Source organism: Gasterosteus aculeatus, chromosome 1, assembly GCF_964276395.1.
Source record: "Gasterosteus aculeatus chromosome 1, fGasAcu3.hap1.1, whole genome shotgun sequence".
Taxonomy (NCBI): Eukaryota; Metazoa; Chordata; class Actinopteri; order Perciformes; family Gasterosteidae; genus Gasterosteus; species Gasterosteus aculeatus.
The window spans coordinates 22,859,410-22,872,895 of NC_135688.1; the positions used below are offsets into that span (position 1 = coordinate 22,859,410).

Consider the following 13,486-nt stretch of genomic DNA (forward strand, 5'->3'; position numbering starts at 1 on the left):
ATGGAAATTTCTCAAAGTGTGACTCTTTCAGCCAAATCTGCTGAACTAATGGGGGGATTTCCTCTTGGTTCCAGATGTTTTTTTTTCTGGAAGATGAGACTGCAGCTGTATTCTCTTAGGAATTATTGCAAGGGGAGTCTTCAAGAATAATGGTGACCTAGTTCTATCATCCAGCTTGCTAAATCTAGTACTCTCTCAGATTCATAACTGTGCTCTGCTTTCTAAGGACAGCTGAAAAAAAATCACATCCAACTTGAACTTGAATAATTTCATCAAGAAAAATTATATAAAGTCATACACTTCTGTGTGTTTTGTGAAACTTTAATTGTGAATTCATTGGTTTCAAAGTTAATTCCAAAACCGTTATCAGTTATGCATGCAGTGGCAAACATTCTTGAGTCATCATTTTCCAATCTTTTGCTTTCCCTTATTCAGCAATAAAACATTTTTTTTCCTCCGAGCATTGTAGAAAAAGTTTATTAACAATTAGGAAAATAGCTATGCACCACAGTCTATTAGAAACAAATAATTTACAACTTGTGACTTAGAACCTTGATCAGCAATTTCTACAAGTAGATAAAAAAAGGTGCATACTGCTGACAAAAGCAAAAGACAATCAGTTATTGAAATATGTGCAGTTATGGAAACCCAGAAACAACTTGAGATGGACATTTATGAAGAGTATAGGATAATAAACTGATGTTTTTGGAGTGAAAAATATGTAGAAGTCGTATTAGCAACTTTATGCATACCTACAATAAATTCTGTAATGATGTTAAACTATATTTCCATGAAAATTAGTTATACGTTACGCAACTCTCATCTCAATTTTAGAAGAAATTATACTGATCAACGTCAAGGTACTTGTACAGCTGAGGAGAGTCTTTGGTCAGAGAGGATCAATGGATCAGTGTCTTCTCCAGGAAACACAAACAGATGAGCTGTCCAAAATTATAAATTATATTTATTTAATATCATGCAGTGTTTTTCCATTTCATAATAACATAGATTAGTTGTAGTACTACTGTGGACAGAATAGCAGTAGTCTTCACGGTACCACTGGTATCCAAAATAAATGAGAACAACAGCAACTGTCCATGAGCAATGAGCACTGTAAAGATTATGCAATGCAAAAACATGATAGTCTGCTTCCCTACCTGATTGGCATTTATTAATTAAGCAAGCGTTGCTCAAAATGGAAGGCCCTGTATAATTCCCATTTATAGGGATTTTCTAGAAATGTATGTAATGGGTAAGCAGTGGAGCGGCAAAATACTTTTTGCCTCTAAACAGCCCTGCAGCTTTTAATCAATCTCGATATTTCATTGTTGTGACAGCAGTTTTTACAACATTATGATCAATACATTTTTTACCTTGGCAGTTGCTCGGGCATACAGTAGGGCAAAGGACTAATATGAAGTGACATTCTTCAATACACTTGGAGAATGGTGGCTTTAGAGTCTGTGCCTATGGCATTCCGAGCTGTGCATCGATAGACACCGGCATCTCTTTGTGTCGGGTTCTGGATGATGAGGGAACCTTGTGGATGAAGGTACTTGTTCCCAAAAAGGCGGGGCTGCGCACTGACAGCCAGGCGGGTTTTATTTGGGGTTTCCCATGCTACCTCCACCCTCGGGTTCCCAGTTGCTATGCAGTTTAACTGGACAGCAACTCCAAGTTTTGCGTAGGTCACAGCAGGAGGGCCGTTAGTAATTCTAGGTGGGTATGCAATCACAATTACTGATGCAGAAAGCTGAGAGCTGCCGTACTCGTTTGCCGCTCTGCACATATAGGAACCCCTATCATAAACTGATACTTGCTGGATTGCAAGTGTCCCATTAGGTAGTACGGCATATCGTCCAGCTCTCTGTGGCCTGTTGAGGACCACCCCACTGGGTATGGTCCATGTTAGTCTAAGAGGTTCGCTGCTGGTAATGCAATGAAGCAAAAGTCTTTCCCCGTTCACAACGCTTACGGGAGAGTTATATCTGTTGCTGATCTCTGGCTTCCTCCCTGGGGACAAAGTGATCGTACGCTCCACAAGCCCTCGAGAATTTCGTCCAAGACATCGATACATACCAGTTTCAGCAATAGACGGGTTGCTGATGATCAAAGAGCCATCGGGCTTGTGGAAAAACTTAGACAACCGAGCACCACTTTGCAACAGTGTGCCGCTGGGTAGGATCCAAGTCAGATGAGGAAGTGATGAGCCCTCAAAAGAGCAATTCAAAGTCATTGTATTCCCCAAAGTCAGTGATAGGCTACCTGACTGTGGACCTCTAATTTGGGGTTTCCCAACAACCTCTTTTACATCCAAGTTGACCACCAGCTTGACCTCTCCTCCCTCATTACGAGCGATACAAGCCAGCTGCCCCGAGTCTGTCCTCTTGGCTGACCGAATCTCCAAGGTACCATTTTGATGAACCTCCATTCTGTTGCTGTGGTATGGTGCAGGTAGGATCACGTTTCCTGGTAGTAGCCACATGATGCGAGGGGTGGGAGTTCCCTTTGCCACACAGTCCAACAGCTTCCGCTGATCCTGGACAGCAGCCACCTTGACGGAATTGACAGTTCCTTTTATGCCGTTGATTATTGGAGATGTTACTAGCACGTCAAGCCTAATAACTTTATGGTCTTGCCCTGCATTGTTCCTGGACACGCAGGTGTAGTTACCGCCATCAAAACGCTGGACCTTTTGAACCACCAAAGTCCCATCATCCAGCACCTGGTATTTGTCTAATGCTGGGGAGATCACTCTATTTGTAGGCGATATCCATGTGATGGTCGGCATTGGTTCCCCTTTGGAATTGCATCTCAGTGTGATGGTCTCACCATAGAAAACTCGGATCGACTTTTTGTCCTTATCCTGGATTTGTGGCGGGGCAGTTGCAGCCTTGACTTTGACTCTAACTTTCATCTCATCCTTGCCAAGTTGGTTCTCGGCGTAGCAGGTGTAATCACCTTCTTCTGGCATGCCGACATGGTTGAAGTACAGTGTTCCGTTGTCAAACACCACATACCTACAGTGCAGAGAGAGAAGGGGTGAAGGGAGATACAGATTTCTACTCTTTGAACACTGTAATTGTGTGGGCGACTGTGGGTGAGTGGGGAGCACGGTTGTCCTGGTTGCATGTCCAATCAGAGGGTTGTGGGTTCGATCCCAGGCCTGGCTAACCCGCATGTCGATGTGTCCTTGGGCAAAACACTTAACCCAACATTGCTCCTGTAGCTGCGACTACAGTGTGTGAATGGTAGTTACTGATGGCAGGTGTCACAGTGTATGGTTCTCCTGTCATCAGTGTATGAATGGGTGTGAATGGGTGAATGATGTCATGTAGTGTTAAAGCGCTTTGAGTGGTCGGAAGACTAGAAAAGCGCTATACGAGTACAGTCCATTTACCATGTAATTTCAGTTGTGAGTTGAATGCATTGATGTCATTTAAGTAAAACATTCATGAATTAGGGAAAGATTGGCACATCACACAATTTCTGTACATTTTTCACATCCAGCCCTTACTGATTAAATACGTATACTAATCAAAAAAAGTATTTCTCAGAAACTGTATATCCACATAAAAGAAAGCTGGTAGTGAAGTATTTTGCATACTTAATACAGAATGCATACAGAAACGCAGGTTCTGGATTTATTTATAAAGTTTTTTTTTAGATAGTTTACAACAAAGATATGACTTAATACTCATAATATTACTGTGATGTATTTGTGTCCCATCCTTGATCTAAAATAAGTATTTTCTGTATGTTGCATGCATCATGGCCAGACATAATAAATACAGTTGAGTGTTTGCATTGTAGCAACCCAAAAATTGGTTCTTAAAGAGATTTCCTTTGGTGTAAGAAGTGTAAAGAGTCATTCATTTTAAGGTGGTGAGCTGCGACAGTAGCAAAGTCAAGTTTCTTTACATGTCTTAATTGATTATTTGCATGCAGGCCAGTCCTCCCAAAAAGGTTCAGTGAATGGGTCCTCTTTAAATGTGGTTTACAGACTCGCTAAAAGAGGGCTGCCAAAATAACTTTCATATAAGGTGCCACCTGCTAGCAGGACTTACCATTCAGACAACTCAGGCTCAGTTCATGGGATTAAGTGTCGTAACCAAGGATGACCCCTTCACTGATGATTAATGAATCAGGTGAATTAATTAATTAGGTATATTCTAGAATTTAGTTATTCACTAATTATCACAATTCTAAGACCTTAATAAAGTGGCTCATACCTGCGACTGCGTCCTCCGCTGACACTATCTCTTTGTTTGACCGGGTTGACCATGCTGCCGTCTGGCAGTGCCCAGCTGATCTCTGGGTTGGGGAGACCAGATGCCACACAGTCCACCTTTAGATCCCCACCATACACCACCTCCTGATTAGATCTCTGCTGCTTCTGCTCGATCTTCGCCGGTCTGGTCAGCACGTTGACCCGCAGCAGAACATAGTCATCTCCCATCTTGTTACGCGCCACACACAGGTAGTCACCACTGTCCTGGTCGGTCACAGAATGAACGGTAATCGTGCCATTGGGGAACACTTTTATCCTGGGGTCAAAACTGCAAAGATAATGAAAACAATAGCATTCAGATGCCATTAAATGTAGAGGTTTGTTTAAACATTTAATCTCAGAGGACAATCATTCATTTGCATGTACATTTGTTACCTGTACTGAGCATCCACCAGCTTCTTGTATGGTGTCCTCCAGATGATTCGGGGCTCCGGTCCTCCTGCTGCCACGCAGTCGAGCAGCAGCCTCCCCCCGTATATCACATCTGTTCTCTGGGGAGACGACAAGGTGATACTGGCCTTGGCATAGTTGGGATTTGTCCTTGTGTTTAAGATTACTGTTCTTGTGCTGGATGCCACTGCATTAGTGACTGAACACGTATATCTCCCAGCATTTCCCAGGCCCAATCTCTGTATGAGCAGGGTCCCATTGGGATAGACTAATAGGTTGCGCCCACTAACAAACTGAGAAGCAGTGAGATGAGCGCCATCTGGTGTGATCCATTTGATGACTGGCTGAGGGGCCCCTGTGGCAGTACAGTGGATGTAAGCGGAGCTGCCCTCTGGGAGGGTGGTGTTCTCATACTGGGCCTGCTGAATCACAGGCGGCAACACTGACACGTAAAGGCGCACTGAGACCGAGTCGGCCCCAGCTGCGCTGCTGCCAATGCACTTATAAATCCCTCCGTCTGCGTTAGTGACCCGGCTGATCTGGAGTGTTCCGTTACTAAAAACGACCACATGCTGCTGAGGGGTCACTCCAAGTGGGGGAGCAGCTATGTGGACATGGTTAGGCAGCACCCATGTGATTTGAGGCGGAGGGTGTCCTTCCACTTTACACTCCAACTTGACTTTGTCACCAAGGTGCACAGGGACGTCTTTGTGCCGAGGCTGGAGGACCCGCGGATGACGAGAAAAAACCACAAGGGTGACCACCATGTTGTCTGTGCCGTACTGGTTCTGGACAGTACAAAGGTACTGGCCCCCGTCCAAGGGCTGTGTGTTTCTGATGATTAATGAACCATTTGGATGTACCTCAAACCTCTGGACTCTGGTGTTCTGAGCAATACTTGCCCCTGCATTGATAGAAGGATTGCAAAAATGACACAGTTATCTCAGACATATTAAGAGTTTCAAGTGAAGAAATATTCAATGTAGAAAAAAATGTATATACAGGCACATACAAGTCATTAGCCTAAACTGTGCTTTAGATGTAATGGCTTTAGTATTTGCAGGGTGCGCAAAAAGACCATTTGTGTGTTATGAACTGTGTTCATTTTAAGTGGTAGAAAGACTTTGATCATTTGTAGGAAAAAAATCAAAATATCCTTGTAGAAAAGACTGAACATAATTTGGGATTTTCATTATTAAAGCAATATCAACATTGTGGTAATATACCCCTTTTTTTACTTTTTACCTTTAAAAAACATATGAGAACTTGTTATATTTTCTTTGATCTATAGTAAGCATGATGGCAACCTCTGGCCAAAATCGAAAACGGCATTCCCTCAAATGGCCCCATAAAGCCGCCTCGAAAAGCACGTTGATCCCAAAACATTTCTGCATAAAGTAGGTCAGCTTCCTGCTTATTAGTCCTTATTGAAAACTTAAGCTCTTACAAACTCTTACACTAATTTAATCTTTCTTTTCCATCTCCCCTACTGTAGAAGTAAAGAAGTAACTGACAAGCCTGACCGTGTGTATATTGAGTCGTACTTACCAGTGGCCACTTTGGTCCATGACAGAAAGGGCATCGGCTCCCCCTCGGCCCTGCAGGGAAGCTGAGCATCTGCTTCAGCGTCCACTGTGAAAGTCCGGGGATTGCTCTCAGTTATTCTTGGTTTGCCTCTCGGAATAGATCCTGTTCCAGGTAGCTGTTGCTCTTTGGATACATCCTGAATGGTTGTTGGAAGTCCGTCTATGAGGGGATCTGTTGTTGGGGCAAGGGTCCGGTTTAGGCCCGGTGAAGTTGGATGTGAACTCGTGAAAAGAACCAGCTGGTGGTCAGTTGACTGAGTTGCAGGACCAAAGTCTGATGTTCTCCTGTCCTCCGATGGGATGATGGGTTGGGTTTGTTGTTCTTGGCCGTGGTTATCTGGTGTGATGTTGACCGTGGGAGGCTCCTGAGTGGTGGCCCTAAATGGAGGCCCTCTTTTGGTTTCTGTGGAAGAAGTTTTGGGCAGTGTGACATCAATTGCCGCTCGAGATGGGATCACAGCATCAAGCCTTGATGATGTAGTAGCGACAGTTGTTGTTATGACGATACTTGTAAAACTAGCATCAGAGTTATTTCCTGTGCTCTCAGCATTGTTAAGATGATCTACTGCTGACTTACTGCTAGTGGCTTTCATTGTACTCATATTATAATGAGCTCTTTTGGGTTGAGAAGGTTTCTTTGTTGTAATCTCTTCTGTGTCCGTTTCACCTTCAAGGGGCACGCTCAGTGTCGTAATCAAACCACTTGGAGTGTTTCCTGAGGTTGTCTTGATTTCATGCTCCATCAATGAAGCAGCTGGGGAAGTCAGCAGGGAAACATTAATGTCAGTCTCTTTCAAAAGCATTCTTTCACCTTTTTCCGTGGGCTTGTATTGATAGTCTGATTCATTCTGCCCAAAATCTGTTAGCACTTGTGTTAGAGTGTGAAAATCCCCAAAGTGTGGCACAGGTCCAAGGTGTCCTGTATTGCTAGCATGTTGTGTCTCCTCTGAGGGTTTAACAGGTGGAAGAGGGCTGCCTGTGAACCTCTGCTGAGTGTCTGCTGTGGACATATTCAAGAGCTCTGGAGGAGAGGCCCTTTCTGAGATTCTCAGGGCTGTTTGAGAACTTGTCTGTGCGTGACCCAGTTCTGGAGAGGCGGTTGGAAACGATGGTGCCGCTGATGTGCTTTTTAATAGTGGTTTGGCACGGGGCTGATGGCTGTCATTTGTTTCAGAGGGAGAAGCTGGTAGGGGGGAGAGTTTTACTGCTGCCTGGTTGTCATGCCCTAAGACTGTGCTTTCTTCATGACTCAGTGTGCCTGATGACGCTGCTTGGCTGCCACTGAATGGAAGAGTGCTATTGAAATTGGCTGTTTTAACTTCTAAAGGGTCTATTTTTAGCTGTGTGGAGCCAGTGGTCCTGACTGTTTCTAGGGCAGGGTTTGTAGGTGTGGTGATAAAAAACCGGGTCGGTTCAATCAGCTTTTGTTTCCTTCTGTTGGGCTTTCTCCGACGACCCCCATTCCTTCTACTGGAGCTAGGCTTTCCTATGCGTGGGGGAAATTGTCCTTCAGACCCTCTCCTTCTTGTATGGGTCGGTGCCAGAGTAGTTGTTGGAGTTACTTGTGTGAGCATTGCTTGAGATTGCAAATCATCAAATGTTCGCTCCTTTGGAGGAGAATGTGACTGCGTTATTGTGGCAGCCACAGTCAAATATTTTCCATTTTCCTCTTGGCTTGTTTCTGATTCATTTGGGTTGACTGAAGGGATAACTTCACTTCCCCTTGCAAAGAGTTCTCCATCATTAACAGAGCTGGCATCAACATTCGGTCGGCCCATATTCTCACTCCTCTCCAATCCCTTGGATGCATCAGCTGTTTTGACTCCAACAACATCTGTAGTTGTGCTTTGGGTTTCTTTTAGAGAAAATGTAGTGCTGCTGCTTGCAATGTTTGTGTTGGCCTGCCAGAAAGTGACATTGTGTAGGGAAACAGATGTGGTCTGCTGTGGGAGGAAAAATACACTGTTTGAAGTTGTGTGTTGGGCTGTATGCTGTACACTGTATGTAGTCTGTGCTGTGTGTGGCTCAACTGCATCCTGTGTGCTGTGTGTGTACTGACTGTTTGATATCATATCCCGTGTGGTGTAGCTGTTAGATGCCACGTATTTGGTTTGATCTTCTGTATTATGTTCATTCGTTTTCCTCCTTGGATATTGTGTTGGACTGAGTGGTGTAGTAAAGTAATCCTGGCCCCGCACAGTTGTGCTCTCTGAAGAGGTCTCAATAGTAACATTTGACTGTGTTGACTTCTCTGTCTGTCTCCCCTCTGTTGTATGCTGAACTGGGAGGGCTGTCACGGTATTCTGAACACTCCGATCCCTAATCTTAGCCAAAATATCAGCCCATTTCTCTGGATCAATTTTACTTTTTGACAAATTAGTCTTCCTTCTGCCCTCACCCACGTTCTTCCTGTCTTTAACTTGTGATTCTGTTGGTTTTCGAAGCACCGGTGGCCTATGCCACATTTTCCTCGATGGATGGACGCCCCTTCTGCCAGGGGCCAAACCTACTGGCATTCTCTTACTTAAAGGATCTAAGCGGCTCATTGGACCCCCCACTTGAGTAATCTCAATGTCCCCTGATGCATCCTCTGAATCCTCTGTGGGAACTTTAATCTGAGTGTTCACACCCGACACTGACTGGGGTCTTATTGGAAACCTCCTAAATGGCCTTATGAGCCCTTTGCGGCGAACAAAAATGATCTTAGTAGCCAGTGTATCCACACCGTGTTGATTAATGGCGATGCATTTATAATGACCACTGTCCAATAGCTGGGTTTGTGAGATATGTAGAGTGCCATTGGAATAGACCACAGCTCTGGAGGAGTTAGCCTGGAAACTAACTATGTTGCTGTTTGGTAGAATCCAATTAATTTCAGCATCAGGAGAACCCGATGCCGTGCAAGGTAGAGAAATGGGATCACCTGCAAAGCCCTCGATAGGAGTAACTAAGGCGTCTTGCCCTGGGGGAGGGCTAGAGGATTCCTGCACTGTCAGATGGAATGGCATGACAGCAAGGTCTCCATGAACCCTGGCAATACAGTAGTAAATTCCAGTGTCTGCATGGATGACGGCTTTAATGAGCAGCCTGCCATCACTGGACAGAGTCACCCTGTTGTCTGGAGTGCTCGATGATGCCTCCACCTTCGAGCCATCTGGCAGAATCCAGTGGAGGACTGGTTGGCCAGAACTGTGCACGTTGCAGTACATTTGACTCGGATTTCCCAGGATAGCGCTGAACACTTTGCTAGTCGTGTTTATTGACTCAATCATGACCCATGTCCTCTTCTGTCGCTGCACAAGCTCTGTCTCAAGCGTCTCTGAGAAGTCCGTGCACAGGATCAATTTGACCATCTTGGCTGATGACTCAAGTCGGTTTAGCTGAAGGTTTGCAGATGTCTGCATCAGCCAGGCCGGCTGGGCCATCATATTTACTTTAACACCGGTGTAGTACTGGGCATCCTTCTCATAGTCCTGTCTGTAAACATGGATTGGATGAGGCTCATTTCTGACTATAATCCCCCGTTGTAGGTGGGCTGGCACACTACTGTAGTATGCAATAAGCCTCCACAGTTGCTCATATCTATCTCTATCAACAGGGCACTCAAGATCCACAGTTACAGTTATGTTGGATGCCACCTGGAGCTGGTTGAACTTCTCCCAGTTGATCTTGGTAAGAACTTTTGGCTCACCAATACCACACTCCAGATCCACCTCATTCCCATGTTCGTCTGACAGGCCCAGGGAGATGTTCCCAAACGGTTCCCTGAAGTCCTCCATAGTCATGACCTCACTCTCTACGTCCTCGGGTGGCGAGGTCCTATGAGGAGAACGGATGACGGGGCCGCTACAGACCAGTTTCTCCAATGGCTGAAGCTCTTTCCTCTGAAGGTGCCTGGGGGAGGAGCACATAGGACACAGCTGGCCACCTGAAAGGGTCTTGTCCTTTTTACATTTCAAGACACCTGGAAACGAAAAAGCACGAAGCTGTCAAATAAGACTTTAAAGTATTCTCAGATTAACATCTTTGAAGGTTTCAAACTATAAAAGATGGAGACATGTGTCATGTATCAAGTCACTAGTTTTACAAGGTTCAACAATAAAGATCGAAGACTAACGAAAAGTAGTCTGTCACTTTTTGTCCAATCAGGCAAGTGATCAAAGAGAATGAACTGCTTTTATTCCAGACCTGATTATTGAAATAGTTTAGGAGGCAGCTTTCTGAAATATTGTGTTGAACGTTGAACTTGAAATGAACAGTCTGACCTGGGGATGTTTTATCCCAGTCATGGAGCCACCTCATGTTGCAGTCACATATCCACGGGTTCCCATGGAGGTACAAGTTCTCTAGCTGTTGCATGGTTTCCACTAGCGCAGAGGGCAACGATGTCAGCCTGTTGTCCGACAGATAGAGGTGCCTCAGAGTGGAGAAGTGAAAGTGGCCCATAAGGGTGAAGGTGGTGAAGGTGGCTGGGTGCAGCTGCTGGAGCTGGTTGCCTTCCAGCTGTAGCAGCCGCAGGGAGGTGAGGCCCTGGAAGGCGTCTGGGTGGATGAACTCCAATCGGTTGTGGTCCAGGTGCAACCTGGCCAAGGCCCAGAGTCCCTGAAGGGTGTTTCTGTTGATCTCCTTCAATTTGTTGTAGCTCATCTTCAACATCTAAACCAAGGAGCAACAAGGAGAAAGGAGATTAGCATGAGTATTGAAAACATATATAAATATATTTATATAATTAATTAATTAATTGAGTATCCCTTTTGCAGGCAGGTTGTGCTGAATAGATGAGAGACCTTCAACCAGACAGTTGACTTAATGTGATGATGCAGACATATTATTATATGAACTTAAAATAGCAACGCTAAAGTCAGATTTTCATTTGCAAACTGAGTAAAAGTTGTTGATTATTTTTATATCATGGGTTACACAATTGCAAAGTTGTAATGAATCGACTTTTTATTCATATTGCAATTGAAAAATATTTTGAGACATTTATCATTCTAGAATTCTTAGAAGTCCAGACTTTAGGTTTCATTTTGGCATTAATATAATAAAATAAAAAAGGCAGTAGTAACATAGGAATAATAGAATCTCAGGGAAACGAAATAATACAGCTGCTTTTCTTAAACCATTTCAAATAGAGTCTTACCAAGCAGTCCGGTTTGGCTCATTATTCATAGAATGGCTATAATACCCTTTTCATCATTGGCTGGGTCTGTATGGGGACAACAGAACCACTACACTGTTGGTATGACCTCGGTCGAGGTTCAATGTGACCCTGATACAAGGAGGAGGAGTTATCAGGTGTACACCACTACGCTGTACCACACTGTACCCTACTGCCCCACTACGAACTACTATGTGCACTACATCGTACACTACGTCATACACTGCTACGGAAAGGAAATCCGACTTAGAAAAAAGGACCTGGTACCATGCACTGGAAACATGGATATGAAGTCATGATCCAGGTCTTTTGGAGTTTAGGAACACAGGAGCAAATTTGTTAGAGCAAAAAATATATTGATAATAATGACTTTAGTTCATTTATTCAATCTTCTTATTAGGTTCTCAGTCGGCCTACCTGCAATGAAGTAAGATCCTTGAACACTCCCTTGGGGAGACTGTGGATGTTGTTCCCATGCACCATCAGAAGCTCCAGCTTCCTCAGACCAGCCAGCGACTTGTCAGTAATCTTATTGATGCTGTTGAACCTGAAAAAGCAACACAGAGCAGGAGGTAAAATCAACATGCAACCCATTCATGAGAAACAACACATGAGCTTGGATACTGACAGGCCCTGACATTAAAGCCCCTTATTATTGTTCATTAGGGTGTAGTCCAAACGGTGCAGCTCACTTAAAGGTATGCCAAGTGGAGGCTGAGGATGCAGAAATGACTGACCCCAGGTTCATGCGCTCCACGTCTCTGGACACAGCAGCTGGGATGGTGGTGAGGGAGCGGAAGGTGCAGTGGAGCTCAGAGGGCTGGGGGCAGGAGCAGGGTCGGGGGCAGGGGACCGAGGCAACAGGGGGCAAGATCATCAGCACCAGCACAGTGTGGAGGACGCACACGGCGGGGGGCTTCATCTTTATTCAAGGGAGGAGCAGCTACCCGAGGAATTACTGCAGTAAAAATCATTAGGTTATTAACAAACGACACATGCTATTTTTAAAATCTTATTTATTGCATTATTAGCAATATAATTAGTATTAGTAATTCATTATTGGGTTTTAGTCGCGTTATTATTATTTTACCGTTTTCAGAGAAAAAAGAAAAAGGAAATATAAAATACAAAAACTGCTTCAAATTCACGATTCTTGTTGAAGTAAAAGTGAAACCGGGATTAAATAATTCGGGAGGATAATCCGTCGGACGGTTAATCGAACTTTCTGGCGCTCTAATCGGAGTTCGGCTCTACTTTCTTTGGGGGACCGTCCGCCTCCATCACCGCACGATTGGACCAACACACTGCTGGCCCGCAGATTTCAGCCAAAGTACTCCTTAAATATTGAATAACTTCAGCTCAAATAATAATAAGGAAATACGAATGCATTTTACCTCAAAATCGTGATAGCCTCTCTCCAGGGAGCTCCTCATATTCCATTTCAACGTGTCGGAAGTCCAGAAACCGCACAGTCGAATTAAAGTTAAACCCAAACGGAAAGCTGCAAGAGGCAGCAGATAAAGTGTGTGTTGCAAACGTTGGAAGTCTGCAAAGAGAAGCCGCTGAACACAGACTTTCATATAAAATCCTTGGGTGGGGGAGGAGGGGGTGTTTTTGTCCTGCTCCTGCTCTGTGGGACCGCAGTAAGGAATGAAGTGGAGGAGCGTGTCCCGCGCGCACGGGGGAGACGCAACAGGAGGAGCCACGCGTTTTTTCGGGAGGACAGAAGAAGAGGTTGGAGACAGTCTCAGCTAGATGATACTGTCACACAGCCACACACACTCTCATGCTGCTGAGTGAGAATGACCGGTTAGCAGGGCTGTGACATGGAGTCATGTTGAAGCAATGAGAAATTAGAGTGATGTCTAAAGCTGAAGCAGGAAAAAGATCTGAAAGAAACTGGAGAAGTAGTGGCATCAGACAGATCTCCATGACCTGAACTAACTAGGGCTCACCTCATGTAAAGGGAGGCATATAAACAAGGCCAAAGGAAAAAGGAAATGTATTAATAAAGGACCCCTGGTTTTCCTAGTCTCCACCCTCCACCAAAAAAAGCAT

General features: G+C 44.6%; 1 protein-coding gene across 1 annotated transcript; it reads right to left on the bottom strand.

The window, feature by feature from the left end:
- Positions 1–462: 462 nt before the first annotated feature.
- mxra5a (matrix-remodelling associated 5a) lies at positions 463–13,210 on the bottom strand. Its single transcript, XM_040190247.2, has 8 exons — positions 12,823–13,210; positions 12,166–12,386; positions 11,846–11,975; positions 10,533–10,923; positions 6,230–10,231; positions 4,667–5,585; positions 4,233–4,559; positions 463–3,020 (listed from the first exon to the last, which is right to left on the bottom strand). The coding sequence occupies exons 2-8, from the start codon at positions 12,348–12,350 to the stop codon at positions 1,430–1,432; spliced, it is 7,545 nt and encodes a 2,514-aa protein (XP_040046181.2). The 5' UTR covers positions 12,351–12,386; positions 12,823–13,210; the 3' UTR covers positions 463–1,429.
- Positions 13,211–13,486: the final 276 nt, after the last annotated feature.

What these genes read in the sequence shown, in the direction of transcription:
- mxra5a (XM_040190247.2), bottom strand. Translation starts at nt 12,350, where the DNA reads ATGAAGCCCCCCGCCGTGTGCGTCCTCCACACTGTGCTGGTGCTGATG. An exon ending in GTGGAGCGCATGAACCTGGG is followed by an intron (nt 11,976 to 12,165) that starts GTCAGTCATTTC and finishes TTGCTTTTTCAG; the next exon opens with GTTCAACAGCATCAATAAGA. An exon ending in AGGATCTTACTTCATTGCAG is followed by an intron (nt 10,924 to 11,845) that starts GTAGGCCGACTG and finishes TCCTTGGTTTAG; the next exon opens with ATGTTGAAGATGAGCTACAA.